This window comes from Triturus cristatus, chromosome 12 (assembly GCF_964204655.1).
Source record: "Triturus cristatus chromosome 12, aTriCri1.1, whole genome shotgun sequence".
Lineage (NCBI taxonomy): Eukaryota > Metazoa > Chordata > Amphibia > Caudata > Salamandridae > Triturus > Triturus cristatus.
The window spans coordinates 310,704,918-310,732,555 of NC_140595.1; the positions used below are offsets into that span (position 1 = coordinate 310,704,918).

General features: G+C 44.5%; 1 protein-coding gene across 2 annotated transcripts in view; it reads right to left on the bottom strand.

The window, feature by feature from the left end:
* Positions 1-27,638, bottom strand: part of LOC146775949 (uncharacterized) — a 790,744-nt gene that overhangs the window by 153,167 nt on the left and 609,939 nt on the right. For both annotated transcript variants that reach the window (XM_085637356.1, XM_085637355.1), the window contains exon 6: positions 26,088-26,306. In XM_085637356.1, coding sequence (XP_085493482.1) covers positions 26,088-26,306 — 219 coding nt within the window. The remainder of the gene's footprint in view (positions 1-26,087; positions 26,307-27,638) is intronic.

Consider the following 27,638-nt stretch of genomic DNA (forward strand, 5'->3'; position numbering starts at 1 on the left):
GAGTTATTAAAATATGTAAGTGAACTACTCTCTCTCTATTGTTGCACAGACTGGAGTGCGAAAAGTAAATTTTACCCCTCCTGAGTCCTACGCTTTCCCTACTGTCGCACAGACTGGAGTAGGAATAGTAAATTCTACCTCTCCTGTGTTTACCGCTTTTCCTACTGTTGCACAGACTGGAGTGAGAATAGTAAATTGTACCTCTCCTGAGTCTAACGCTTTCCCTATAGTTGCACAAACTGTAGTGGGAATAGTACATTCTACCCCTCTTGACTCCAGAGCTATCCCTACTGTTGCACAGACTGGAGTGGGAATAGTCAATTTTACCCCTTCTGATTCCAACGCTTTTCCTACCATTGCACAGACTGTAGTCGGAATAGATACATTTTACTCCCCTCAGTCTAATGCTTTACCTACTGTTGAACAGACTGCAGTGGGAATAATAAATGTTACCCCTCCTGAGTCTAACGCTTTCCCTACAGTTGCACAAACTGGAGTGGGAATAGTAAATTTTACCCCTCCTGAGTCCAACGCTTTCCCTACTGTTGCACTGACTGGAATGGGAATAGTCTATTTTACCTCTTCTGATTCCATGCTTTTTCTACCATTGCACAGACTGGAGTGGGGATAGTAAATGTTACTCCCCTCAGTCTAACACTTTCCCTACTGTTGCACAGACGGCAGTGCGAATAATACATGCTACCCCTCCTGAGTCCAACGCTTTCCCTACTGTTGCACAGACTGGAGTGGGAACAGTAAATGTAACCTCTCCTGAGTACAATGCTTTCCCTATTGTTGCACTGACTGGAGTGGGAATTGCACATTTTACTCCTCCTGAGTTTAACGTTTTCTCAGCTGTTGTATAAATTGGAGTGGGAATAGTATATTTATTATTTATATAATTAAATCTTATTATAAATATGGTTTAAATATATATTATGTGTTTGTGTATTTCAAATTTATGTTTTTTTTATATAAATGTATGTAATTTTTAAGATACTTTTAATAAAAAGTATTTTTACATATGGTTTACTTTTTATGTATAATTAAAATGGACATATTTATTGCAGTTTATACGTTGCACTTTTTAATTTTTTATGTATGTATAAACATATATATATAGTTATGTTATACAAGTTAAAATAAATATTTATTTTAATTGTTGTACATTATGGTGCCGATTCCGATCCGTTAAAAATATTCCCCGTACAAATCGTATCCGGATTTTTTACGTACGAATCGTACAAGTCCCGTACAAACTGGCAAGTACGATTCGTATGTTAAAAAATCCATACAAATCGCATTGGGAAAATTCCCCGACACGTCCTCGGGTCGGAAAAAGTGTCCGACACGTCCCCGGACAGTTTTACGTACGAATCGGGAAACTGAAGTCCGAGCGCGCAAGTATGATCCGTCCCGTCCGTCCGAATGCACAACCGTATGGAAAAAACACAGTACAGAGCGAACTCCCATAGCAACCATGGAGACGTCCAAACATGTGCCCGCATACGCGCCGCACACCCCCCCAGCCCACCCCCCCAAGTACGCGCCGTACCCCCACCCCCCCATGTACGCGCTATACCCCCACCCCGTATGTACACGCCGTACCCCCACCCCACCCCGTATGTACGGTGCATACCCCCACCCCACCCCACCCCGTAGGTACGGAGCATACCCCCACCCCACCCCGTATGTACGGTGCGTACCCCCACCCCTGTATGTACGGAGCGTACACCCACCCCCGTATGTATGGTGTGTACCCCACCCCCATATGTACAGAGCGTACCCCCACCCCGTATGTACGGTGTGTACTCCCACCCCCGTATGTACGGAGCGTACCCCCACCCCCGTATGTACGGTGCGTACCGCGCTGGGGGTACGCACCGTACATACGGGGGTGGGGGTACGCACCATACATACGGGGGTGGGGGTACGCTCTGTACATACGGGGTGGGGGTACGCTCTGTACATACGGGGTGGGGGTACGCTCCGTACCTACGGGGTGGGGTGGGGGTACGCACCGTACATATGGGGGTGGGGGTACGGCGCGGACATGGGGGGGTGCTGGGGTACGGCGCGGACATGGGGGGGCTGGGGGTACGGTGCGGATGTGTAGGGATGGGGGTACGGTGCGTACCGGGCCCCCTTTTCGCCGTGCATCGTGGCGTACTTAACTTTTCCGGCACTTTTTGGGTCCCGTAAAAATATTGCCGCGCGAAGTGCTGTGGGTACGAATCGTACTTGCTGGTCCGTAAAACGCTGCCTGACTCCGTGCGAATGTCACGTACGCGGTGTCCCGGATCGGAATTGTGGGTATATTTTAGCCGGTCGGTGTTTTTTACGATTCGTACGGAAAGGTGTTTCCGTACGAATCGTACTTGCATATTTGTAAGGTATTTTTCCCGGGTACGAGTCGGACGGAGAAAACGCTCCGTCCGACGATTCGTACCCGGTTTTCCAGGATCGGAATCGGCCCCTATATATGTGTATATAAACATACACTTTGATATATGCGTGTGTATTTGTTTAAATTGGTAAATATTTATATATATTTTTAAATATTATTTAAACATTTTTAATTTACATTATATTAATGTTATATGTTAAAATATTTACGTTTTACTTATTTAAACTACATATATAGTAAAAAACAATATTTTTGTATATATTTTTCTATATCAGTGTAAAACGACTTTTTAATGATATTTTTGTACTTATCATTATATGTATAGAAAAATGATATTTTTGTGATCTATATTTTTGACACTATATTATGGTATCAAGATATTTATGGTTTGGATATTGTGCCAGTGAACCTTTTCTGTCCCAGTTTGACCCTGGAGGAGAGAGGACATTTTTACTTTAAAGCTATCCAATGTCTCAGCCTTTAAACAATTTGGCTATTCACGGACACTACTCAGGAGATGTGTAAAAAGCGTTTGGCGTAACAACACTTCGAATAACAACACATTTAAGAGATGAATAACTTTGCGTTTCATGTCCTGTTCTAATAAAAAGTGTCAATGCGTATTAACTTAAAGCTGCAAAACTAGATTGTGGTTCAGATCAAAAGTTATGAAATAGTCAGGCATTATAACGGGAACCAATGCTAAATATTCATTCAGTAGAAATTGATGACAGGCTGTAAAAAGCTCCAAAATATGACTCTGTCCCCTGGAGGTTCTTACGGAGAGCTCAGGTGAAGCCAAACAGCAAGTACATGTGAGTAGAACAGAGCGAAAGCCCAAGTTTGTTAAAATATTTTACCTTTTCACTTATCTTGAAGACTGCACAAAAAGACTGTGGTGTGAATATACATTGAGAAGGAGCCTTTAATGGCTGAAGTGCAATTCAAGATTGTGAGATCAACCTGGTACCCTCCCCGCTACAGGCTCAACTTTTCTAGATTGCCTTGAGCCAGTGCAAAGTATCTAAAGATGGCCAAATAGGTCATGATGGCAGTATCTGGAGTTTCTGCTAAACATGTTTTCCAGGCCAGGATTTGCATTGAGTAGTGGGAATACTCTTCCAATTGAAGTAGTAAGGAGCTGGGGGTAGTAGAAGCTGTTGCAGTAGAGGTAGCAGTGGTGTTATTATTATATCATTCTTAATCTTATTCTTTTTATTCATAGTAGTAATATAATAATAGTAATCATCATCGTAATAAAAGTACTATTTACTAGTAGAGACAGTAACAGTAGTATAAGTTTCAATAGTAACAGTAGTAATGGCGACATTATTATCAATGATATATTAGTAATAATCATAATAACTACTACTACTAGTAGATACAGTAGTAGTAGTATACATTTCAATAGTAATGGTGAGATTATTATTAATTAGATACTAGTAATAATCATAATAATAATAGTACTACTACTAGTAGAGGCAGTGAGAGTACAAGTTTCAACAGTAATCGAAGTAATGGCAAGATTATTAATATTATTAAGGATTTTATCATTGTAATATCATAATAATAACAGTCTTACTAGTAGTAGAGGCAGTAGTAATAAAATCTTTATTCGATTTTTTTGAAAAACCATAAAAGCACAATCAAAATTACATAGACATAGCAATATGTTTACAATACATCACAGTACCACACCTATGTACCTATGAGTTAGAGTATAAATATGCAACTCATCTAAACATGAATCATATTATTCCATACACAGGAAGAAAGAAGTAACATTTGAGAAGTATACTAGTACTAGGCCACTCTTCTGATATGGCTTCAAGGTCATTGGTGACATTTAATATCCTATACGCTAACCCTAAGGAAATAGGCTCAGTAAATAGCCATGTACAATAAGATTCTTAAAACCAAAATTCTAAGAGTTATTAAAACATTAATTTCATAATGGCCATATAGGTTACAATTAAATTAACCATTCTTTTTTTAATTCTTGATATCATCTAAAATCTATTAAAAATTGCTACTCTATAAATAGGATAAAATATAGGAATTCAAATACAGTTCATTAGTATCAATATCAGTCTCACTGTTTTACTGGGGATTTCATCATCCTGCTTCTCAATCTCCAAGCGTATAGCAGATATCTAGACAAGGAAAAAATTAACCACTCTGAACGGTCACTTTCTGAAAATTTGAATGATATCTAGTAAATGCTTTGTGGATAAGATACGGCATATCAGGATTAGCCAGGATCTTCTGATAAAAGTGTACTTAGGACAGAAAACCAAAAAATGTTCTTCAGTTCCAGGGCTGGCGGTACACAAAGGGAATTAGGCAACATATTACTGCCTTTCCATACAAAATCCATTTACTGGCAAAATTCCACATCTGAATTTTAGGAACCGAGATTTCGCTAATAGTGGTTCAATGCGATTCAGAAAATTTGTTTGATCCATACTGTCTTTAAAGTCCAGAAACCTCCTCATCTGATCCCCCGGAGTTCCCAATTTAACCATAATTCGTTATTATAGTGCCAATATCTCTTTTTAAGACATATCAAAGATTTTTTCTGGATACAAACAGGGTTCGCCCAGAGCTCACTCATGCCCAGTCTTTATAACCAACTCTTCACATACTTGAGCCACGATATACTCTCTTTGGTGTCTAATGCAATCACATCAAGCAAATAATGATTCAAAGGTAGTGGTGAGTTCTTGGACCAAACTCTGATCCAGTAGGCAAGAGGTCTAAAAGCAGCCACAGGTGCTATATTTTTAAGCTCCAGAACCAGGTGCATGCAAGTCTGGGGGATATTCTGGGGGAGTTCCAAAACTGCTCTCATCAAAACATTTTCAGTTTTTTTGATAACTCCCATGTTGCTCTGATCCCATAACTCCATGCCATACAGCCCGGCTCCGATACCTTTGGCTCGATAAATTTCAATAACTGGGGCAACTGGCCTCTCAATTGATATTTTCAATGTTTTTGCCTAGAGCAGAGCTTATCTGTTGAAGTGATAGCAGGCTCTTTGCAATTCGTAGGGCCCATGATAATAAATTTGTCAGCCTGACACCCAGATAGTCAAATTGCTTCGCTTGCTCCAGTGGGGTATCTCCTAGTTTAACCACTCCCCTAAAAGATTTATGTGGATTAAATGTCATAAATGTTGCTTTTGTGGCATTTACTTCCAACCCAAGTTCCCCACAAGATGCTAAAACCGGTCCAATAAGTTTTGGAGCCCCATTGGGGTCCTAGAGACGAGTAGTGTCTCATAAGCAAAAAGCAAAGACACAACTGTGTGACTGCTAGATTCGGGAGGATCGCCTTTGAAGTCAGCTAGTGTTTCTATCAGACCATTAATGTATAGGGTGAACAGACTAGGCAACAATATACATCCTTGTTGCACCCCTCTGTTCACCCTTATACGGTCGGTCACTTCACCCTTCTTCCCCCATCTGATTTGAGCATAGTTGTCCCAATGTAGTCTTAGGAGTATCTGCAACAAATAGCTTAGGACCTCTATCATGTCCAGGGCTCCCCACAGTTTCTCATGGGGAATTAAATCAAATGAGGCACGTAAGTCCACAAACACAATTCACACATGTTCTTTTTTGATAGCCACATATTAACATATTATTGTTAAAAACCTGAACAAAAAGTTTCACGGTACTCGTGTTCTCTCTGAAACCCGCCTGTAGAAGGAGACAATATCTGTCCTTCCCTTTACCAATCTTGGAGCCTCTCCAACAGGTGCCTGTAGAATAATTTTTGTGCTGTGTCAACCAGGCTAATGGGCCTATAATTTGTGGGATTACTTTTATCCCCCTTCTTAAACACAGGTCCTACTTCCGCTTCCAACCAGGAGCCAGGAATTTCTGCACCCTTCAGAATAGCGTTAAAACTGAGGTGAAGAATGACTCATCAGCTTTCCGGTTCTGAAAGAAAAAGATCACCTGGAATTTTCTAAAGTCCGGGTGCTTCATCCTTTTGTAATGTGGCTACTGCCACCTGTATATCTTGTAGCCTGAAAGATGTCAGGTTTACCTCCTATGTAGCATTGGCCAGAGCCCTAGGAGATAATTCACTTGCCCCTGGCCTGGTATCCGCCACCCCTACATAGAACAAAAATGGTGTACGCAGATCAGTGGTTGTATGTGCTAGTCTTCTGGGGTTTTGCTTCTTAGTAGGTGCCAAATCTGTTTTCGGTCCTCAATTTGTGCTGCAGTATTTCAATCTCTCCAAAGCCCCTCATGCCAATTCCTTTTTGCCTTGTTTTGAGCTATTTTATAATGTTTCTTTTTAAGGACCACAGTACTCCTACAGCCAGTTTTAATAGCCACCATCAGTTCTGCCCTTGCTGCCTTGCAGTGGTAATCATACCACTCAACCTTATTATTATTGGTTCCCACGTTCTTCCCCACCTTATAAAAAAGTGTTTTAATATGGCCCATTAGTCTATTAAATATATCCAACACGAGTTGTGCCTCATTAGTACATTTATTCAGATCAACCATTGAGTGTGCTACAATGTTGTAGATTTGTGCGATGGTGTCATCACACCTTTCTATCATAGGCCACTTAACCCTCCTTCTAGCGTTACTGAGAACAATTGGATTAGACGGACTTCCCTGTAAGAGGAACTGAGGGAGAGTGAACACGTCAGACAGTTCTAAAGATAAGGCATTATGGTCGCTAACTAATCTTTCAATGACCCACATTTCTGATACGTTGCACCATATAAGTACATCCAATAAAATGTAATCTATCCTGGATTTACAGTTAACTCTTTTAAAGGTGTGTCTTAATACCTTATAAAGGCCGAGCGGCCATTACAAGCCCAAAGGCCATACTTAAGAGTGATAGAGGCAACTTGGAATGCTACCCTCACATTGTTAACGGTCCTCACTTGATTCAAGCTTGGGATGCCCAGTTCAGCATCCTCCTCATCTGTGACATTCAATGTGACTTCTAGGGGTTCGGAAGTGATATTCATGTTTGCAGCAAGTATAAAGTTGGTAAGAGCCCCTTCTCTTTCCAGAAACTTGTCATGGGCCATTATAGTGGGCAAGTCCTGGTTCTGCGCAGGGAATCTGTTATAGAGGTTAACCAGAAGCACAGATTGTTCACCATTGGTGCTTTTAACGTTCGAAGCTAGTAGATCAATAGAATTAGTGTCAAGCTTTTTAACGGTGCAGTTCAGGTGACCCATGGGAGATGGCACAGCTTCTATACTAAAATTAGTGAAACCCACCTATGTACTTCGTCAATGGCCCATGTCTCTTGGAAAAGGCATATGTCGTAACTGTCAACAACTTTCCCCACTCCTCACATTTAACTTTAGACTTGAGGACAGCTAGATTCCAAGACCATATCCTAAACTCCTTAGTATGCTCTGGGTATAGAAGGGATTGCCTCCCCGCGTCATTGGCCACAGTGATCCTAGTGGATTGTGGTAGATCTAATGATAAACATGAACGGGAGCCTACCTCCACTAAGCTACCTTGATCACATCAGTATGGCAATCCCTCTACCTGTCGTGTGCTGCCATTCCCGATCTCCTCATTAGGCTGCCTCATTTTAGGTGAATGCGGGATATTATCCAGTTGGCTGGTCGGAAGCCTCGCACTCTCTGGATTAGGCACCGAAGCCTTGCTGTGTGGAGTATACTTAAACTGAATCATAGATCCATTAGGGGGTGAAGTACACTGGTCCAAGTTGACTAGTCCATCCCCCAAATTCCCACTAGCTAGTTCCAGGGTGATGTAGTCATGTTTAACCCCTTGTGTGCCCATGACGAGCTGGACTCGTCATGGAGCACAGTCGCGCTGTGCCCATGACGAGTCCAGCTCGTCATGAGGCATTCCCTGGGGAATCCCTCTGGTGCGGGCACCAGAGGGATTCCCTTTAATTAAAAATAGCCTCGGGAGCTGGGGAAGAGCTTCCCCAGCTCCCGAGGCCCCCCCCCCCTTTCACTGTAATGACGATTGCTCCGACGTCATTACAGTGAAAGTGAAACTGAAATGAGCCAAGAGGCTCATTTCAGTTTCACTTTCAACGTGCTCCGGGGGCTATCTCAGCCCCCTGAGCACGTAGAAAGACGGGAGAGGTATCATTGGAAAGGGGAGAATCTCCCCTTTCCAATGGTACCCCTCCGCAGTGGATCCCTGCGTGGGGATCGCCACAGGAGGGCAATCCCCAAGCAGGGATCCACCCACTAGACACCAGGGAGGGGGGAGCGGCCCCTTGGGCAAGGGCCTTTGCTCCTCCCAACTGACGTTGGCACCATTTAGTCTTTTTGGCCCCCCTGGGGGGCATATGGGGGCATTAGCCCCCAATCTGCCCCCCCCCAGGGGGGTAAAAAGCCCACTAGACACCAGGGAATAAAAAATAAAAAAAATAGGGGTGGGGGCTGCCCAAAACGGGCAGGCCCATGCCCCCCCCCCAATTACTACAGTCTTTCTGCCCCCCCCGGGGGGCAGATGGGGCATTGGCCCCTAATCTGCCCCTTCGGGCGGGCAGAAAGCACACTAAACACCAGGGATTCGTTTTTAGGTTTTTTGTAGGGTGGGGGCTGCCCGCTACGGGCACACCAATGCCACCACCATTACAGCCTTAAGGGGCATCGGCCCCCAATCTGCCCCCCCGGTGGGGCAAAAAGCCCACTAGACACCAGGGAATTGTAAAAAAAATAGGGGTGGGGGCTGCCCAAAACGGGCAGGCCCATGCCCCCACCCAACCCCCCAATTATCACAGTCTTTCTGCCCCCCCCGGGGGGCAGATGGGGCATTGGCCCCTAATCTGCCCCTTCGGAGGGGCAGAAAGCCCACTATACACCAGGGATTTGTTTTCAGTTTGTTTTAGGGTGGGGGTTTTCCTGAAACGGGCACGCCAATGCCCCCACCCACCCGCCACCATTACAGCCCCTGGGGGCAGATGGGGCATTGGCCCCCAATCTGCCCCCCGGGGGGGCAAAAAGACCACTAGACACCAGGGAATTTTACAAAAAATAAAAATAGGGGTGGGGGCTGCCCAAAACGGGCAGGCCCATACCCCCACCCCACCCCACCCCCCAATTATTACAGTCTTTCTCTCCCCCCCGAGGGGCAGATGGGGCATTTTTCCCTAATCTGCCCCTTCGGGGGGGCAGAAAGCCCACTAAACACCACAGATTTTTTTGCGCAATAATTTTTAGGGTGTGGGCTGCCCGAAACGGGCACCCCAATGCCCACACCCTCCCCCTCACAAAAATGAGAGTCTTTCTGCCCCCCAGGAGGCAGATGGGAGCTGTAGCCCCCAATGTGGCCCCCCCTGGGGGAGCAGAATGCCCACTAGAAACCATGGATTTTTTTGTTTTATTAGTGTAGGGGTAGGGGCTCCCCAAAATGGGCATGACAATACCCCACCCCACCCCCAGAGAAATTCCAGTCTTTCTGCCCCCCCCGGAGGGCAGAAGGTGGCAGTGGCCCCTGATCTGCCCCCTGGGGGGGCAGAGAGCCCACTAGGCGCCAGCGAGTACGCAGCCTTTTTTTATGCATGGGGGTGGGGGCTCCCCAAAATGGTCATACCAATGCCCACACCCCCACAAAAAATAGCCACAGTCTTTCTGCCCCTTTAGGGGCATATCAGGATGAAACCCCCTTCCCCGATTCCCCCCCAGGGCGGCAGAAAGCCCACTGGGCTCCGAACTTTTTTTAGCAATGTGCATACCTGTGGATTTTGGGCCCTAGCGCAGTTGGCACGTAGGCAAACCTAGCAAACCTGTACATTTTTTTAAACTAGACACCGAGGGGAATCCTGGATGGGGTGACTTCACTGGCTCTCAACAGGTTCTGTTACCCAGAATCCATTACAAACCTAAAAATGTGTCCAAAATAACACATTTTCCTCACATTTCTGTGGTGGAAAGTTCTGGAATCTGCGTGGGTCCACAAAATTCCACCCACCCTGCGTTCCCCAAAGTCTTCAGAGAACAATGGTGCCTCACAAGTTGTGGCATCACCGGGCTGACACAAATTTCCTACCACCCAGCGTTCCCCCGGGTCTCCTGATAAAAACGGTGCCTCACTCGTGTGGGAGGCCCAAGTACCCGCGACAGGCAAGGGCCCAAAACGTAGTGAGGCGACATGAAAATTGCCTTCCTCAAAACGACCTGATTTTGCAAGGGGGGGTCACCTGGGTTTTTGGCCCGGTGCTCGGCAGCCACCTAGGGGAACCTACCAAACCCACACATTTCTGAAAACTAGACACCCGGGGGATTCCAGGGAGGTATGGCTTGCGTGGATCCCCCAACGTTTCCTTACACAGAATGCCCTGCAAACCTCAAATTTAGCTGAAAAAATCACCTTTTTCACACATTTTTGTGTGGGAAAGTTGTGGCATCACCGGGCTGACACAAATTTCCTACCACCCAGCATTCCCCCGGGTCTCCCGATAAAAATGGTACCTCACTTGTGTGGGTCGGCCTAGTGCCCGCGACAGGAAACAGCGCAAACGCATCATGGACACACCTCAATTTCGCTGTCAAAAATGAACCTTTTTTGGCAAAGTGCCTAGCTGTAGTTTTTGAACCCTAGCTCTGCCGGCACCTAGGGAAACCTACCAAACCCACACATTTCTGAAAACTAGACACCCGGGGGATTCCAGGGGGGTATGGCTTGCGTGGATCCCCCAACGTTTCCTTACCCAGAATGCCCTGCAAACCTCAAATTTAGCTGAAAAAAATCACCTTTTTCACACATTTTTGTGGGGAAAAGTTGTGGCATCACCGGGCTGACACAAATTTCCTACCACCCAGCGTTCCCCCGGGTCTCCCGATAAAAACGGTGCCTCACTTGTGTGGGAGGCCCAAGTACCCGCGACAGGCAAGGGCCCAAAACGTATTGAGGCGACATGAAAATTGCCTACCTCAAAACGACCTGGTTTTGCAAGGGTGGTCACCTGGGTTTTTGGCCCGGTGCTCAGCGGCCACCTAGGGGAACCTACCAAACCCACACATTTCTGAAAACTAGACACCCGGGGGATTCCAGAGAGGTATGGCTTGCGTGGATCCCCCAACGTTTCCTTACCCAGAATGCCCTGCAAACCTCAAATTTAGCTGAAAAAATCACCTTTTTCACACATTTTTGTGTGGGAAGTTGTGGTATCACCGGGCTGACACAAATTTCCTACCACCCAGTGTTCCCCCGGGTCTCCCGATAAAAACGGCGCCTCACTCGTGTGGGAGGCCCAAGTACCCGCGACAGGCAAGGGCCCAAAACGTATTGAGGCGACATGAAAATTGCCTACCTCAAAACGACTTGGTTTTGCAAGGGGGGTCACCTGGATGTTTGGCCCGGTGCTCGGCGGCCACCTAGAGGAACCTACCAAACCCACACATTTCTGAAAACTAGACACCCGGGGGATTCCAGGGAGGTATGGCTTGCGTGGATCCCCCAACGTTTCCTTACCCAGAATGCCCTGCAAACCTCAAATTTAGCTGAAAAAATCACCTTTTTCACACATTTTTGTGTGGGAAAGTTGTGGCATCACCGAGCTGACACAAATTTCCTACCACCCAGCGTTCCCCCAGGTCTCCCGATAAAAACGGTGCCTCACTCGTGTGGGAGGCCCAAGTACCCGCGACAGGCAAGGGCCCAAAACGTATTGAGGCGACATGAAAATTGCCTACCTCAAAACGACCTGGTTTTGCAAGGGGGGGGTCACCTGGGTTTTTGGCCCGGTGCTCGGCGGCCACCTAGGGGAACCTACCAAACCCACACATTTCTGAAAACTAGACACCTAGGGGATTCCAGGGAGGTATGGCTTGCGTGGATCCCCCAACGTTTCCTTACCCAGAATGCCCTGCAAACCTCAAATTTAGCTGAAAAAAATCACCTTTTTCACACATTTTTGTGTGGGAAAGTTGTGGCATCACCGGGCTGACACAAATTTCCTACCACCCAGCGTTTCCCCGGGTTTGGAAATTTGTGGATCCACGCAGATTCCAGAACTTATCACCAGAGAAATGTGGAGAAAATGTGTTTTTTTTGGCAATTATTTAGGTTTACAAGGGATTCTGGGTAACAGAACCTGGTGGGAGGCAGTCAAGTCAACCCATTATGGATTTCCCTGGGTGTCTAGTTTTCAAAAATGTATAGGTTTGCTAGGTTTCCCTAGTTGCTGGCAGAGCTATGGTTAAAAAACTACAGCTAGGCACTTTGCCAAAAAAGGGTCATTTTTCGCTACGAAATTGAGGTGTGTCCACCTTATGTTTTGCGCCGTTTCCTGTCGCGGGCACTAGGCTGACCCACACAAGTGAGGTACCATTTTTCTCGAAAGATTTTGGGGAACGCGGGGTGGGTGGAAATTTGTGGATCCACGCAGATTCCAGACCTTTCCACCAGATAAATGTGGGGAAAAAGTGTTTTTTGGGCAATTGTTTAGGTTTGCAAGAGATTCTGGGTAACATAACCTGGTGGGAGGCAGTCAAGTCACCCCATCTTAGATTCCCCTGGGTGTCTAGTTTTCAAAAATGTATAGATTTGCTAGGTTTCCCTAGGTGCCGGCAGAGCTAGGGTTAAAAAACTACAGCTAGGCACTTTGCTAAAAAAGGGTAATTTTGCATTGTGAAAATGTGGTGTGTTCACGTTGGGTTTTGAGCCATTTCCTGTCGTGGGCACTATGCCTACCCCTACAAGTGAGGTACCATTTTTATCAGGAGACTTAGGGTAATTCAGATTTGTAAAGGAACTGTTATTACCTATTGACTTTCGATACATTTCTGCCTTCCAAATAAAAGTCATTGTGTAAAAAAGAAGTCATTCTAAAAAATGACTGATAATTCTCTTGCTAGTATGAGTATTCCCAATTTCGGAAATGTGCAAATATCTACTGTTTCTAAACTCTATAGTTTGTTCCCATTTCAGAAATACATAGGTGTCTTTCATACCGATTTTTCCATGTACACATTTTTACAGAATAATTACTATATACCCGGTACATAATAAAAAACCATTGCAAGTTGCTACTCAGTTTTTGGACCTGGGTTCGTCGGGTTCTTGGTGAACCTACAAGTCCTATATAGCCCCATCAACCAGTAATGTCCAGCGGATGTAACGGTATATTGCTTTCAAAGAGCTGTCATAATTAGAAGAAGTTACAGGTGAAAACGTTGACACAAAAGTCTTTTTTATTCAACAAATTTTCAATTTATCCTATATTTAACTGTTAGTTTCTATAAAAAAACCTTGATGGACCTACACAAATGACCCCTTGCTGAATTCAGAATTTTGTCTACTTCTGTAAAATGTATAGCTTTCCAGGATCCATTATTGCTTTTGTACCCATTTCTACCATTAACTGGAAGGAGGTCGAAAGCACAAAAAATAGCAAAAATAGGCTATGTCCCAGAAAAATGCCAAAACGGTGTAAAAACTTTTGAGTTTCTGACAAAAGTCTGGTATCCCCTAAAAGCTGGGACAATGGTGATTTCAGCCCCACAAACCCTTTTTTGATAACACTTGCAGGGAAAAACTCAGAAGCTTTCATTTGCAGCCCGTTTACCCATTTTCCCCCCAAAAAACCTAGATTTTGCTGTATTTTGGCTCATTTCTGTGACCCCTCCAGGGGAATCCACAAACCCTGAGTACCTTCAGAATTCCCATGATGTTGGAAGAAAAGGACGCAAATTTAGCGTGGATACCTTATGTGGTCAAAAAGTTACAGGGGCCTCAGCGCGCACTACCCCAAATAGCCAAAAAAAAGCGTGGCACAGGAGGGGAAAAGGCCTGGCAGCGAAGGGGTTAATCACTTAAGGGACAACGTCTTGCAGCTACTATATCAGACGGCATTGTCTAACCTGTCTTATCTACTGAGTTACTTTATTAATTAATGTCTCACAGGTTTCTTCTGTCACAGATACCAGTTTAGGTACAGTTGTCATATATTTCTATTTCTACGTCTACTCTCATCTTGCATGTTCTCAGGACCTATGCAAATTTTCCCATACTTAAACTTGATAGTCCGTTTCATGTGCTGCCTAGCCCCCTGTGGATACATAGCTGGTGCCCCTCCTAGAGCCATCCGGGAGGGTGGTACCACCCTAGCTCTCCCCTGCGTCGGGCCCATACCGGAGGTTTTATCATGATCCCAGGTGCCAACTTGTAAAGGGGCATATGATGTTGCCCTTGACACAACCCCCTCATGTCTGCACCATGATGATGACTCCTTGCTCATGTAACATAGCGCGGAATCCTGGCATGCCTTAGGGGCCTTGGAGGCTGCCACAGAACTAAGTTGCGGTTCAACATATGAAGGGGTATTTCCAGACCCCACAGCAGTCGGTGCCCTTTTATTGACCTGGAGGCCAGTGTTCTCTGCAGTCCCTCTGCTAGTTCCAAGTGGGTGGCTCATGTTAATAGTGTCAGTAAGTCTTCCCACAGTTTCAGGAGTGATACTTCATTAACTAGTTGCTTAACAATTTAGTTTAAGCCCACTTAATTCGCTCTGACAGGAGCACTTGCTAGTATTCAATAAGTAACTTTCAGCCACACTCTTAGACCCCCTAGCAGAAGTACAAGTATCAACAATATCAGCATTCTCAGCCACAGTACTCAAATGTACCAATGGTTTAAATGGATTTTCACATATAATTTCAGATGTCACAGCTGGGCCCAGAAAAATATCACTTGGACCAGACTAAGGTGCATTCTGCAATAATGTCGAAAGGCTACAAGCCCCGACTAGTTGCCTACTACAACTGTACCCTCTGCCTCTTTGCCTTCTTTGGGAACAGGAACCATAGTTATGGCTGTCCTAGAAAAGGTATTTCCTGAGGGGTTTTTCTTTTTGAAAATGTCCGGCACTCTCTGTCCTGTGACAGGCAGCTTATCACGACCACTGAGTAAACTCTCCACCTCTTCTATTAACGGATCTATATCATTGGCCACACAAGTATCCACAGCACTAGATACAGCCCATTTATCCATCTTAGTAGTCCCATTAGGGCTCCCTTTTGCCTTCCTTTTACCCATTACTAAGGAGGCCCGTTGCCAAGGATTACCAAACCTTAGCGTGACAAAGAAGCATGAACAGCAGAAATGCAGTCAGCCAAGAAGAGCAAAGGATGCCAATGTGGGGCCCAGCACAGCTATCTCCCCTGTAGGCTTCGCAGATTGATGTCAAATACAGGCTGCAAGACTAAGGCAATCACCGGATGCCAATAGCCAAGTCAACTCTGAGTTTAATACACGCAGGTCCAACAGAGATGGGAGACACTAAAGTACAAGCAGAGAAGTATAGCTACGATACCTGCAACATTAAATAGTGTCCAGTGGGCTTAATTGATGGTAACAATGGCGAGAAAATTCAGAGCCAAGACGGGCAGCCCAAGCCCAGCCTCCTCCGGGCTCCAACGGGTGTTGACGGGCCTGCCCTTGGCCCGGGCTTCGCCCGTGTGCCGCATGCACGCATCCCACGCTGCAGGGGAAGAGGCAGCGCTTTACGCGGGATGACACAGCCTTCAAATGGCAGCAGCTGTGGACAATCAACAGCGATGGACCCTGAGACTTGAAGTCCCCACCAGGGGGCTGCAGGCGTTGTCACGGGCCGGTGTGGAGCAAAGAAAGGTTTCCCGTGCTGCGGGGGGAGAGGCAGCACTTTATGCGTGATGACACTGCCTCCCCCTGGCAGCAGTTGTGGACAATCAGGAGCGATGGACCCTGGGACTGGAAGTACCACCAGAGCACTGCAGGTGTCGTCTGGGGCCGGTGATGAGCAAAGAAAGTCATCCTACTAATAGTAGAGGCAGTCGTAGTAGTATACGCTTCAGTAGTAATAGTAGTAATGGCGAGATTATTATTATTGATAATAATGATATTCTAATAGTAATAATCATAATAATACAGTACTACTAATAGTAGAGGCAATATTAGTATAAGTATCAAAGTAATAGCAGAAATGGCAAGATGATTATTATCATTAACGATAAATAATAATACCAGTTCTACTACTAGCACTACTACTACCACTACTCTAGTACTACTTCTTCTACTCCAACATACCTGGTCTTCCGCAATAACAATTCCTATGAGTTACCATGCTTTCCTTCCTCACATTTTCTCGTTTTGTTTTACAATATCACCCATGATCCTCCTATGAGTCAGCTCTTACAAGCGAGTGTTATGAAATCAGCTTCAATCACGCAATGTTTCATAACAGACACTGGAGGAATGTTTGTAGCGTCAGTTTAAGAACACCTGTAATTCTACTTTGAGGTAAAAGGTTAATTTCTAGTTCAAGTGGAACACTTACAACAAGCATGCCTTCTTTTTAAGGGCTCCTTGTTAATGATGTGCGACTTGTATCACTCAGCACCTGCTGAAGGCCGGAATTAAAACATTCTCAAGACTGAAACGTATGTCAAGTACACAACAGGTAGACCAGTTAGGCATGCCATCAGTTGGTGTATGACGGGCAGCGACTGCATCAAGCAACACCTAAACAATAGAGGTGCATCACTGGCTTTAACTTAAATGTACACATACTTGAAAATGGAGTAATTACTCTGGGAACCTATCACCTAGGGTGAAATGTGGCTAGCGGGACACGTCCCCAAAAATGAATACGTTGTAGGAAATTCACTACAACAACCAGAAAAGCCATCTGAAGATTTGACCAGGCTTTAATGTATATTTTAATTAGTCACTTTTAAAGAAACCCCAGCTCAAGAGTAACACGAAACTGTAGAAAAGCAAAGTAACAAATCAATAAATGTAAAAAAAAGGAAGGAAAAAAGAGAAATCGACTCTCTAATAAAAATTTTAAGAAAAAAATCATTGAAAAAGTAATAACACTTTTAATGGACATTTCATCATAAGAAAGCCCAGTTTAATAATGACGGGAGATGTATCGACTTTCACCTTTTCCCCTGGAAAGCTAGAACTCCACCTCAAATCTTTCCGAGAAATCGCCTTACTAAACTAAGTGCATGTTATCTTCCCACATATATTTGTCAAAATAGGACTAGCTTGAGATACATATTGTTAAATGAGTTTATGTCATCTTCTCCCATTCGTAAAACAAGGCAACATTGTTTCGAATGACGCAGTCTGAAAACCTCACATGTAAACGCAGAAGCACAAGGCAAATGTATTTGTATTTTTGTACTTAATATTTTTGGTGTGTTTATTCACGTATGCCAGAGTAGCCAAAGAGCAAATTAATGTGACTTAAAACTTTTCCGATTCATTACTTTTTGAAGTATTGCAAGGAAGACAAGATGAAAAGAAACGAAACAAAATGAGGAGAATGGGACCCGTGGTATCTCCAGTCCCTGTCTTCGTATTTTATACAGTTAGCGGCATGTGAAGTTGCAAGGTCAGGTGGCTTGAACTTTGCAGGTTTTTTTTTTTTTTTAACGGCAGGCTTTGTGCAGTGTAAAGCAGCAAACATGCCTAAGTGGCAACGTGAAGCCTTTTCTATTGATGTGGATGGCAGGCGGAGGACTGCCGCTGCTTGGCAACTTTAGCTCCTCAGAGACCTTCCCACAGCACGAGGCTAATCCCTCCACCCGCTCTCACACCGTGCCTTGCTCCCTCCATGAGGCTCCCTTTCTCTGTGGCAGTGCCCCCTTTTCTGCAGCAGTCTGCACCCTCTCTGGAGATGATTCCCCTACCCCCAGCACTCCTTTATCTCCCCTGCTCCTTCCATACCTCGGAGTGCTGTCTCCAGCCTCAGGATGTCCCACCCTCCATGGGGGGGACATGCTTTGGCTGGAAATCAGCCCAATGTACAACCTCCTCCAGCTGCCCCTAGATATAATGTCTGCCATCTTCCACCTTCCAACAAACCAGTGGCGTAGCAAGGCCTTTTGGCGCCTCTGGCGGCCCCTGAGTTTGCTGCCCGCGGTGACCACATGTAAGAGCAGAGGGGCAGTAGCGGTCCTTGGAGGGAGTTCCGTGGGGCGGTGAGGCGGGGCGGGGGAGGGGCAGGGTGGGGAAATGTAAACACCGGAATATGGATGAACGGAGGCAAGTACACATTTAAATAAATAAAACGAATTTCATTGCGGGCGCTGCATCGCATTTTGCGATGGGGGGCGCTGCCCCCAGAACTAGTTCCGACCAGCGCATCCCCCCCCCCCCCTTGCTACGCCACTGCAACAAACAGACCTCGGTCGCTACTCCGCTAAATGTGCTGCAAGCTCACATAGCAGATTTTGCAGCACAAAAGCAGAAATAAATATGTTTTGAGTAATTCCATTCACCTTAATGCCTCTGAGGAGGTGCGCTGTCCATCTCTCATACAGCCTCTCATACTTGCTCCTGCGGTTTGTGCAGAAATGGGTTCATAGTCACTCCTACGGAGTTCAGCATCTCCCTCGGGGAACACCCCCGGTGCATGAGTGGGGACATTGATGTAGATGCCCAGTCGGTTAGTGTCTGGCATTCTCAGATGGCAGACACCATTGCTCCCTATCAAATCCATAGTTGCCACCTTGGTGGCCAAACGTCAATCAACACCCTAGTTCAATGAGGAGCTTAAAGAGCTTTGCGAACTATGTCAAAGCTGGAGGTGTCATTACCTTCCCTAGGACAAATTAATCTATAAGAATGTCTTAAATAAATACCACCAAGCAATTAAGAAAATCCAATCGGACTTCCTCACAGCTCAAATTGACACCTCCCATAACAAACTGGGTGAGCTATTTAAAATCGCCCAAAAATGTACACATCCAGTACTTCAGCATTAATGACCTCGCTCAAGCTGTGTACCCAACTTTCAGATTTCTTTGATTCTAAAATAAAAACAATTGTTGACTCCTTTCAGTTGCCATTTCCTGTCTCTGCAGGCAACACCGAGTCGAGGGCCCAACAGGAGGCCTTGCCTTCACTCAGTGGCCTCTCCTTGCAAGAGTTTGCCCTAGTTTCTATGGAGGAATTTGCTCAGGCCCTGAACACGCAAAAAATCCGGGTCTCCTGATGATCCATGTACCCCCCACATTCTTGTTTCCAACGGTGCGGAAATAAACCCCACCCTAAACCAACTGCTAAACTTAGCTCTACAGTGGGCCACTGTTCCTAGTTGTTGCAAACAGGCAAAATTAATTTCTCTACTTAGCCATCAGCAGATAAATCCAATCTGTCCAACTTCAGACCCATTTCTTTGCTGCCAGCTTTCGCAAAGATACTAGAGAACCTTATAAACCGGCAACTTTCTGGTTTTCTAGAGAGGAAAAAGCTGCTACACCCCTCCCAGTCAGGATTCACCCTGGATTCAGCATTGAGACCATTCTGCTGGAGGTTGCTGGCACTGTTAGGTTGGAGGTGGATCAGGGAATCAGGTGGCCCTGATTCTCCTTGATCTATCTGCAGCTTTCAACACTATCTTGCACCCTCTACAATTACAGCGCCTAGGTGACATTGATGTAATTGGCCTCGCCCTGGCATGGCTCTGTGCCTTCCTTCTAGACAGACACCAATCTGTATGAATGGCTCAATTTACTTCAGAACCTAAACCTTTGGGTTTTGGGGTACCCCAAGTGTCTGCACTGAGTCCCACACTCTTCAATGTTTATATGACTCCTTTGGTGACCCTGGTTGAGTCTTACAGCATACAAATAGTTTCCTACGCCAATGATACACAACTGCTACTTACCCTAGTTAAAAAAAAGCCCTGAATGTGCTGAGCTATTTCAAGGCCTGCATTTCTGCAGTGTTTCACTGGATGTGCACCAGCAACCTGCAATGCCACCAAATCCAAATTATTACTCTTCGAGACCCTCCCCCTTAGTTGGAACAATAACATTTGGCCCAAAAGGGTTCCGCCTCCACCAGCCCCTGCTGCGGTGGCCCCAAATTTGGAAGTGAAATTCGAGAACTCTGCCACCTTCGCGCCCCACGTAGCGAGTGTTTTTGGCTCCTGTTCTGGACTGCTAAAAAGCTTTAAAAAGTTCCTCTACCTTCTCCCTGTTCCGCAGGAGAAAACAGTGATCCATGCCCTGAACATCTCAAGGCTGTATTACACCAATTCCCTTCATTTGGGCCTACCAGCTTATCTCCTGAGAAGACTGCAGTTGGTCAGAATGCTGCAGCACGACTTCTACTGAGACTGCCTAGGAGGACTCACATCCAACCTCACCTGAAAGAACTTCATTGGCTTCCCATCAAGGAGCGGGTGGGGTTTAAAGGACTCATGATGACACACAAAGCCTTCTATCACTCCGGTCCTCAATACCTGTCAAAAAGGATTATCCCCTATAATCCAACTAAACCACTCCGCTCCTCGAGCTCCCTTCTGGTTGTGAGTCCCAAATTTAGAAGGAAAAGGTGAGGTGGCAACTCTTATTCCTACCTGGTACCTAAAGATTGGAATGCCCTCCCATAGCCTCTTCGGGCCACAGAGGACATCTTGGGCTTCTAGCGCCCACTTAAAACCTGGCTTTTCAGTTTTGCATTCTAAACTCCATGACACTCAGGATCAATACTTACAAATAGCACCGGGAAACTCAATGAGTAGCTGTTGCACTCTACAAATCCCTATATAGATAGACAGATAGATAGCACGAGCATAGGTACATCCCTTGAGAGCTGTTAACTCTTTTGTACTGGACCATTCATGACAGAAATAAGGACATTCCCTAAGCACCAGATGATCCTCTCACTGTGAAACGTGTGAAGCCAGCACTCCCCTGATGCAGGCATACAGTGTATGCCACCCAAAGGGTGGGTATCTTTTGTAGCATCCCCACTCATGGGGGTATCGTGTCAAGGGAGGTCCCATTCCCTTTGCATTTCATGCACTCAGGCTCTGTGCCAATGAAACCCAGGACCCGTCTCTTGAATTGCATACACAGTTAAAAGAGTGAGTGCTTTACAGGCCTGTCCTTGGGGTATTGCAGTGATCAGAGGTTACAGGGCAGTTCCTGTGATGGTTACTGTTTGTCGTCTGTGGTGTGCGAAGACCACCAAGACTGGTACAATCCAAAGGGTTATCAAAGTACTTCCTTGAGGCACTTGACTATCAAGTGATAATGAAGTTCAGTGGTCAATGCTTCTTCTTCGATGGCTGTGGGTTACATCTCAGACGCAACATAACACATATTTTGAGATCTTATCTGTGCTCCTAGTGGTGTGGACACTGAACTAAAGTCAGAGAAGCTTTCTAAGCATTTGCCATGCTTTCTTGGCCCATCTGTTAAACTTTTTGTTTTAGTGAAACAAACTCCCAAACTAGGGATCTGATTCACAAAGGTAAACTTACAAGTTTGTGTAAGTTTACTCTTTTTCAGGATGATCAAAACTGTGATTAATAGTAACTTTATGACTGCGGGGATACAGCAGTCGGCCGGGTATTCTGCACTTTAAAAGATAGGAAAGGCCTACCTTTTTATGTGTGGAGTTCTGATGGGTTCCTGATGGCAGAGCCAGCTGATGCTCTGGCATCAGAAACCCTGGGATTTCCCTTATTCCAAATGAGGTAGGGGAACCACAAGGTTGACGTGGCTGAAGCACCTCGAGTTAAGCTGATGCTCCTGTTCTGCCAAAGTGTAATTGAAGCCCAATGTCTTTTCTTACAAATCAACACAATTGGGGTTATAATTAAGATGTAACCAAAAAACAAGAAATGGTTGGCTAACATGTGGCCCTTCTGCCAATGCCATTGAGGGAACGATTTGGAATTCCCTAGTTGACGTAGGTTTACTTCCGTTTGTTTAAATGTAGTCAGCAAAAGCTGCAGAGAGGCTAGACAGAGAATTACGTTGCATCTAGTTTGTTTGACAGTCTGCTCTTAATGGCCTCCATTTCGTAAAAACAACTAAAATGTGATTTCTTTGCCCTATGTGCCCGGCAGCGGCATGAGAAAGAGTTAAGAAAGAAGCCGTTACAGGACTTTCTCCCACTTGTTACTACCATAAATATGGAACCATATTTGTTGTTCCCTCTTTCCCACTCAAAAAGATTTTTTTGAATTATATTTAGTTTTGGCATTGCTCACTATTTGGTATCCTACCCTAGTATTGTTTACCGTGATTTGTCTTTGGAGCCCTGCCTGTGTATTTCTTCAACGGTTCAGTCTCTCTTGCATTTCTATTTTTCTGTATTCTGTGTTACTTGCAACTATTGCAAACTGCGCCTATACACATGATGGTACACACTTTTTTATCCGCTGCAGTTCGACTGCGAACGCTAGTGAGGAAATAAACATCTGTCTCCGCATCCCTTGTGGTGAAGGCTGCCCAACCAGGGAAGGGCATTCTTCCTATCTTTTGCACACCGCACTTTTTCGCTTACCTGTGTTTTTATTCGCACAAAGCATTTTTTGGTATATGTACCATTGTACTTCTGATAATTATGGAATATGACCTTAAAAGCACTATGTCGCACAGTTGTTTTTATCCGCATCTAGCACTTTCTTGATATAAGCTTACTTTGTCTTGTTGACAATCTTGCCTTATGTCTTTATATGGTGTGAGGAGATGGCTTTGTTACATCTCTCCTTGTACCATTTTTGTTGTTTATGCATGAAATGGTAAAGTGTGCCATGAGATCTAATAATTGTTATTTAAATCGTTTTATGGATTTTACTTGTTTTTAAATTGTGTCTGAATTGTTGTCTTTTGTGGTGTATCTTTTTTATAATGAATACAGATTTCTTGAAACTTGAACATTGTATCTAGATTGCTTTGGTTATGATCTGTCAGCCCTAAGACAAAGTTTCTTGGTAAATTTAGGGACAAGGTTGGTTAGCTGAATTCCCCATGCAACAGTTCATAGAGAATTAGAATTGGAATAGGGTCTCACTCAAGTCACAAATCAGGTTTAGGGAGCTAAAGGCAAATCTACAATATACTAAGTGTCCAAACTAAAGAGACTACCTTGGCTCAGGAAATCCTGAGTACTGGTGTACATGGCGCAATCACTAGACGGGGCACTGTAAGTGGTCTAATGTCTTTGAAGGAGGGTTAGATGTGATCTATTATGGGCAAAGTATTGTGGGGTACAAAACTTCAAAGGCATTTGGAAATAGGCCAGTGACTGACAAGATTTTCAGTTGCTGGCATCAGGGCACACATGGGATCCATTGAGTCTATGAGATGGAACTGGGAACTGGAATTTAGAAAGAGTAGTCAACCACAAATTTAAATGCACTTAACTCCAGAAAGGTCAGGGTTTAATAGACTTCTCAAATGGCTACCGAACAAGTGCAACCAGTTTCAGCCAAAATAATAACATCGTAATAATTGAATAGAAGAAGGGGGAAAAAAACACCAGGTTCGTCTGGTGATAGATCAGAGCATATATGAGCTCCATACTGTCAAGAATATCGTCAAGAATGGCAAATGGAAGCCATGGAGTTTACAGACTCAACACACTTTAAGGTCACAGGAAATGTCTCTACAGCTTCTTGAATTCTGGTCACGTAGTTGCCCTTCTGTTGACACTGTGTAACTGGATGCAAGATCCTTACGGCTCATGGGATCACACTCTCAAAAAGTACTCTATATATGGATTTAGTCATTCTGGCCTAGGCGCTGAGCTTCCTCTTGGTCAAGGCCTGCTCCTTACTGCTCACTGGCAGTACAGCCTTACTTTCTTTGAAATTGTTCACAAATGTGGGGCTTCTCCGGTGTCTAGGTATGGTATTGAATTTGAGGGGGAAAACAGCAACAGGCAAGGTCTTTTCTATGGCAAATGTTTTCTCCGGACTGGCACGTAAAGTGCCTTCAAAGTCAAGAAAACATAAAAGTTAGTGGGGAGCCAGACACAACGAAAGTATAAACTTAATTTTAAATTCAAAGTAATTCACCAATCAGGAGGACATGTGTGTTATTTCTTGGTCGTGTTCTTGAGCTGTTTTCTAATGCAGCCTGCAGGGGACAAACTTGTCCAACCCAGTCATGGTGTTTTGGTTATTAGAGACATACAGCTGTACATAAATTCCCCATGTTAATGGTTTTCACACAGCAGAACACATAAAGGAGGAAAAGGTAGGTGTCAGTACAGTGGAGTAAAACTGATTAAGTGTGTGTGTAATGTACATTCTCTCCAGCCCCTTTGAAAGCTACAGGATCGTGGCATTAGGGCAAAAATGCAAGTTTTTACGCCCAAAGACAATGAAGACACCATGCAGTGGAACCATCATCCTATCCAGAATCAAAGCTGTATCCTTTAGAGAAAGCATTCACCCTACATATGCTCTCCAGGTGCCACATACATATAACAAAGCACACACACACAAAATACACAATATATGGCAGGAAAAACACTAGATATGGGGCACCCAAAGGATTTGACAGGGCAATCAGCGGCAGACTAGTAACCAATGTGCTGGTTCCAGGCCGCTCTATGTTTCGGCAAGCCACAGTTTGCCACACAACAGACAGGTTTGACCTAAAAAGGGATGGAGAATGGCAGAGGTTTGGGGGTGAACTTTGATTATCTTGGTTGGAAACTTGGCACCAGATGGACCATTTGCTGGTCACAAAATACTGGTTACAATTTATGACCAATATTTTTGCAACCAGTAAAGAATTTTAAGATCCAACCTACATACAAATAGGTCTGTTCTCAGTTTGTCTAGAATTACACAGAACGACAGAAAACCTCATAGGCTAAAGGCGTTTAGGTAAGAATTCTTCCCTTTAAATGACTCCTATTCCTGTACACACAAAAGTACTTACATGAGTACCGATAAACGAAAAGTAGTAAAGCTACTCTAGTAGTAGAACTCCCACCAAAGTGTGCAGATGTAATGCTTGTGAGAATTCACAAACTGTGCCAGTAGTTGAAAGCTAGTATGAATTGAAAGTATACTAGCTTTCCACTACTGGGAACCAGTTGCGTACCACTGAGACTGTCATGTGACATATTCACTGAGCTCCCATTTCCGCCATTAGGAATTTTAAACATTGGAGAAATACATCCCAGTATGCAATTGCCCATTTGTGGTCTTAATTTTTTCTCCTCATAGAAAAAACATTTTCCGCATGGAGAAACCCCTTTCCTTTCACTTGCTCTAAGTCTGGAATGGATCTGTTCAGCTTCCCACCCTGGAGGGTGTATTACTCTAGCCCTTTGCTGGTGTAAAACTCTGACAGTTTCCATGGTGGGAATTTTCAAGCCACTCTATGCCTTGATCTGCCCACTTCCCACAAGTTGCATTGGATTTACTCTTGCAGGCTATTACGTATTCTTGGTGGAGAAATCTGCAGTGGTAATACCATTTACGCCTGTCTGTGAATTAGTGACCAGGATAAATTGAGCCATTTTTAGAAGTGAACTTAAGTTTACGGCTGAAAATGACTCTGAGAATCAGGACCTAAGGGAATCAGTTACTTTTAAAATATAGACGAATGGAAAATTCACCTAGGAAATCAGATCATAATGACCTACATCCAGGGAGTAATATAGGGCCTTGAAGCCCCTGTGGCTTGGGGTTGGGGAGGAACCCCTTAGAGGGCCCAATAGCTTTCAAGAGCCTCCATTCACCACAGGCCCATTGATTATCTGTGAGTTTTGGGAGGCTCAGCACCTTCTGCAGGGGAGGCCCAACATTTTGTGTTACACCATTGACCTACACTGTTCCTTAAGAAACTATATATGCAAACAACAAGTCATTATTAAGAGACATCATTTGCTACTTATAGTACACAGTAGACATTACATTTTTATACTATATTAGTTAGACATACCAACACCGAGGCACATGTGCCGGATAGCCCGAATAGTACTTAAGACCACGTTTTCGCTGTGAGACTGCAAAAGCCGAGTTAGGTACTGCATGCTGTTAGTTGAAGCCACAGTGTCTCTTATGTCGTAAGGGCTTTGTACAAGTAAACTCAGTCCCATAATTCCAATAAGATGCAGCTTGTGCGACTGACAGCTAAGAAACTCCACTAACAGGTTTACACCTAGAGGACAAAAGGGGAAAGAGTGAATGCTTGTTGTTGCAGGGGAAGGAATTCTTACATTTGCATGGTCATCATCCTGGAAACGTAACATTGAATTGACGGTGAGTATGAATATTTTTCTTTTTTTAAGAAAAGATGACTTTTCCCATTTTCTGCAATGGTTTCTAGTTTGCTTTTATTTAACTATTTCTTTTATTTAAGGTTGGCCAAAAGTGTACCATATCCAACATTCATATTCAACATTAGTATTAATTCTTATTTAACATCAGTGTTAATTTAATTTTCTAAACTGGCTATCCATTATTTCAAGGATCAGCAGTTGTTTTTATAACTATCAGAAAATAATCGTCAGCAATGATTTCCTCTGACTGTTATAAACTTTCTGCTTACGCAAGTGTGAGTGGGTAGAAATTAACGACGGGGATGCGTTCCATCAAGCGGTTTGTAGTGGCATCATAGACATCAAAAACATACTCTGAGTTGCTAATTAATCCACCTGATTCATAGCTCCTTCTACCCAATTTTATGTTGCACCTGGTGACCTGAGATTTAGGTTAAGATGCAGATGTTTGCTGTCTGTTCTCTTAAAGTGGTCCCTCACATCTGCCTGACACTGACATCCACCATGATTGCCTTGGAGTTGCCACAACTGTCACTCCAGAGCTACCACTCCAGATGGTTCCGGTGTCTCTGGGGTTGGAATTACGAGTCCATTAATAGGCAAACCACTAAAAACCTCCAATGACCAAGTAAAAGGGTTGGCAATATATAGTAATATTTAAAACCCTATTTACTGAGGGGCTGACTCAGAAAGGGCCAGAACAGGTGGCAAAGTGTTCAGCCTGCGGAGATAGGTTATATAGGTGAGTCAACCATCAACATGCTGTTCTTTGCAAGCCTGACTGTGCCTGCCACATCCCTCAGTGCCCTTGCAGCTGACAATTGAAATGAACCTCAGTGAGCAGTGTAGCGTCCTTCTCAACCTGGGAGCAGGTAACAGACCACGCCACACACGGAGCTCTAATTTGCACATCTTTATTCTTCAGCATGTAACCATTAACTGAACAGACTGCATCACAAATTTGATTAACCACACCCAACAGATTATGTAATACTTGTAAGGAGTCCGCCGAGGACCTCTAGAGGCCTCATACATACAAACACAGGATACATCTCCGCCTTTGTTAATTAAAAAGTACAAACATATCTATGCACATATACACATTTTAACTCCTTAATGAGTCATTGAGGTACTTGCACCAGTCTTCTAGATCTAGTTATACAAGGTAGGACAGGGATGCCTTCATCTCGCATCACTGGAGAAGAGTTGGA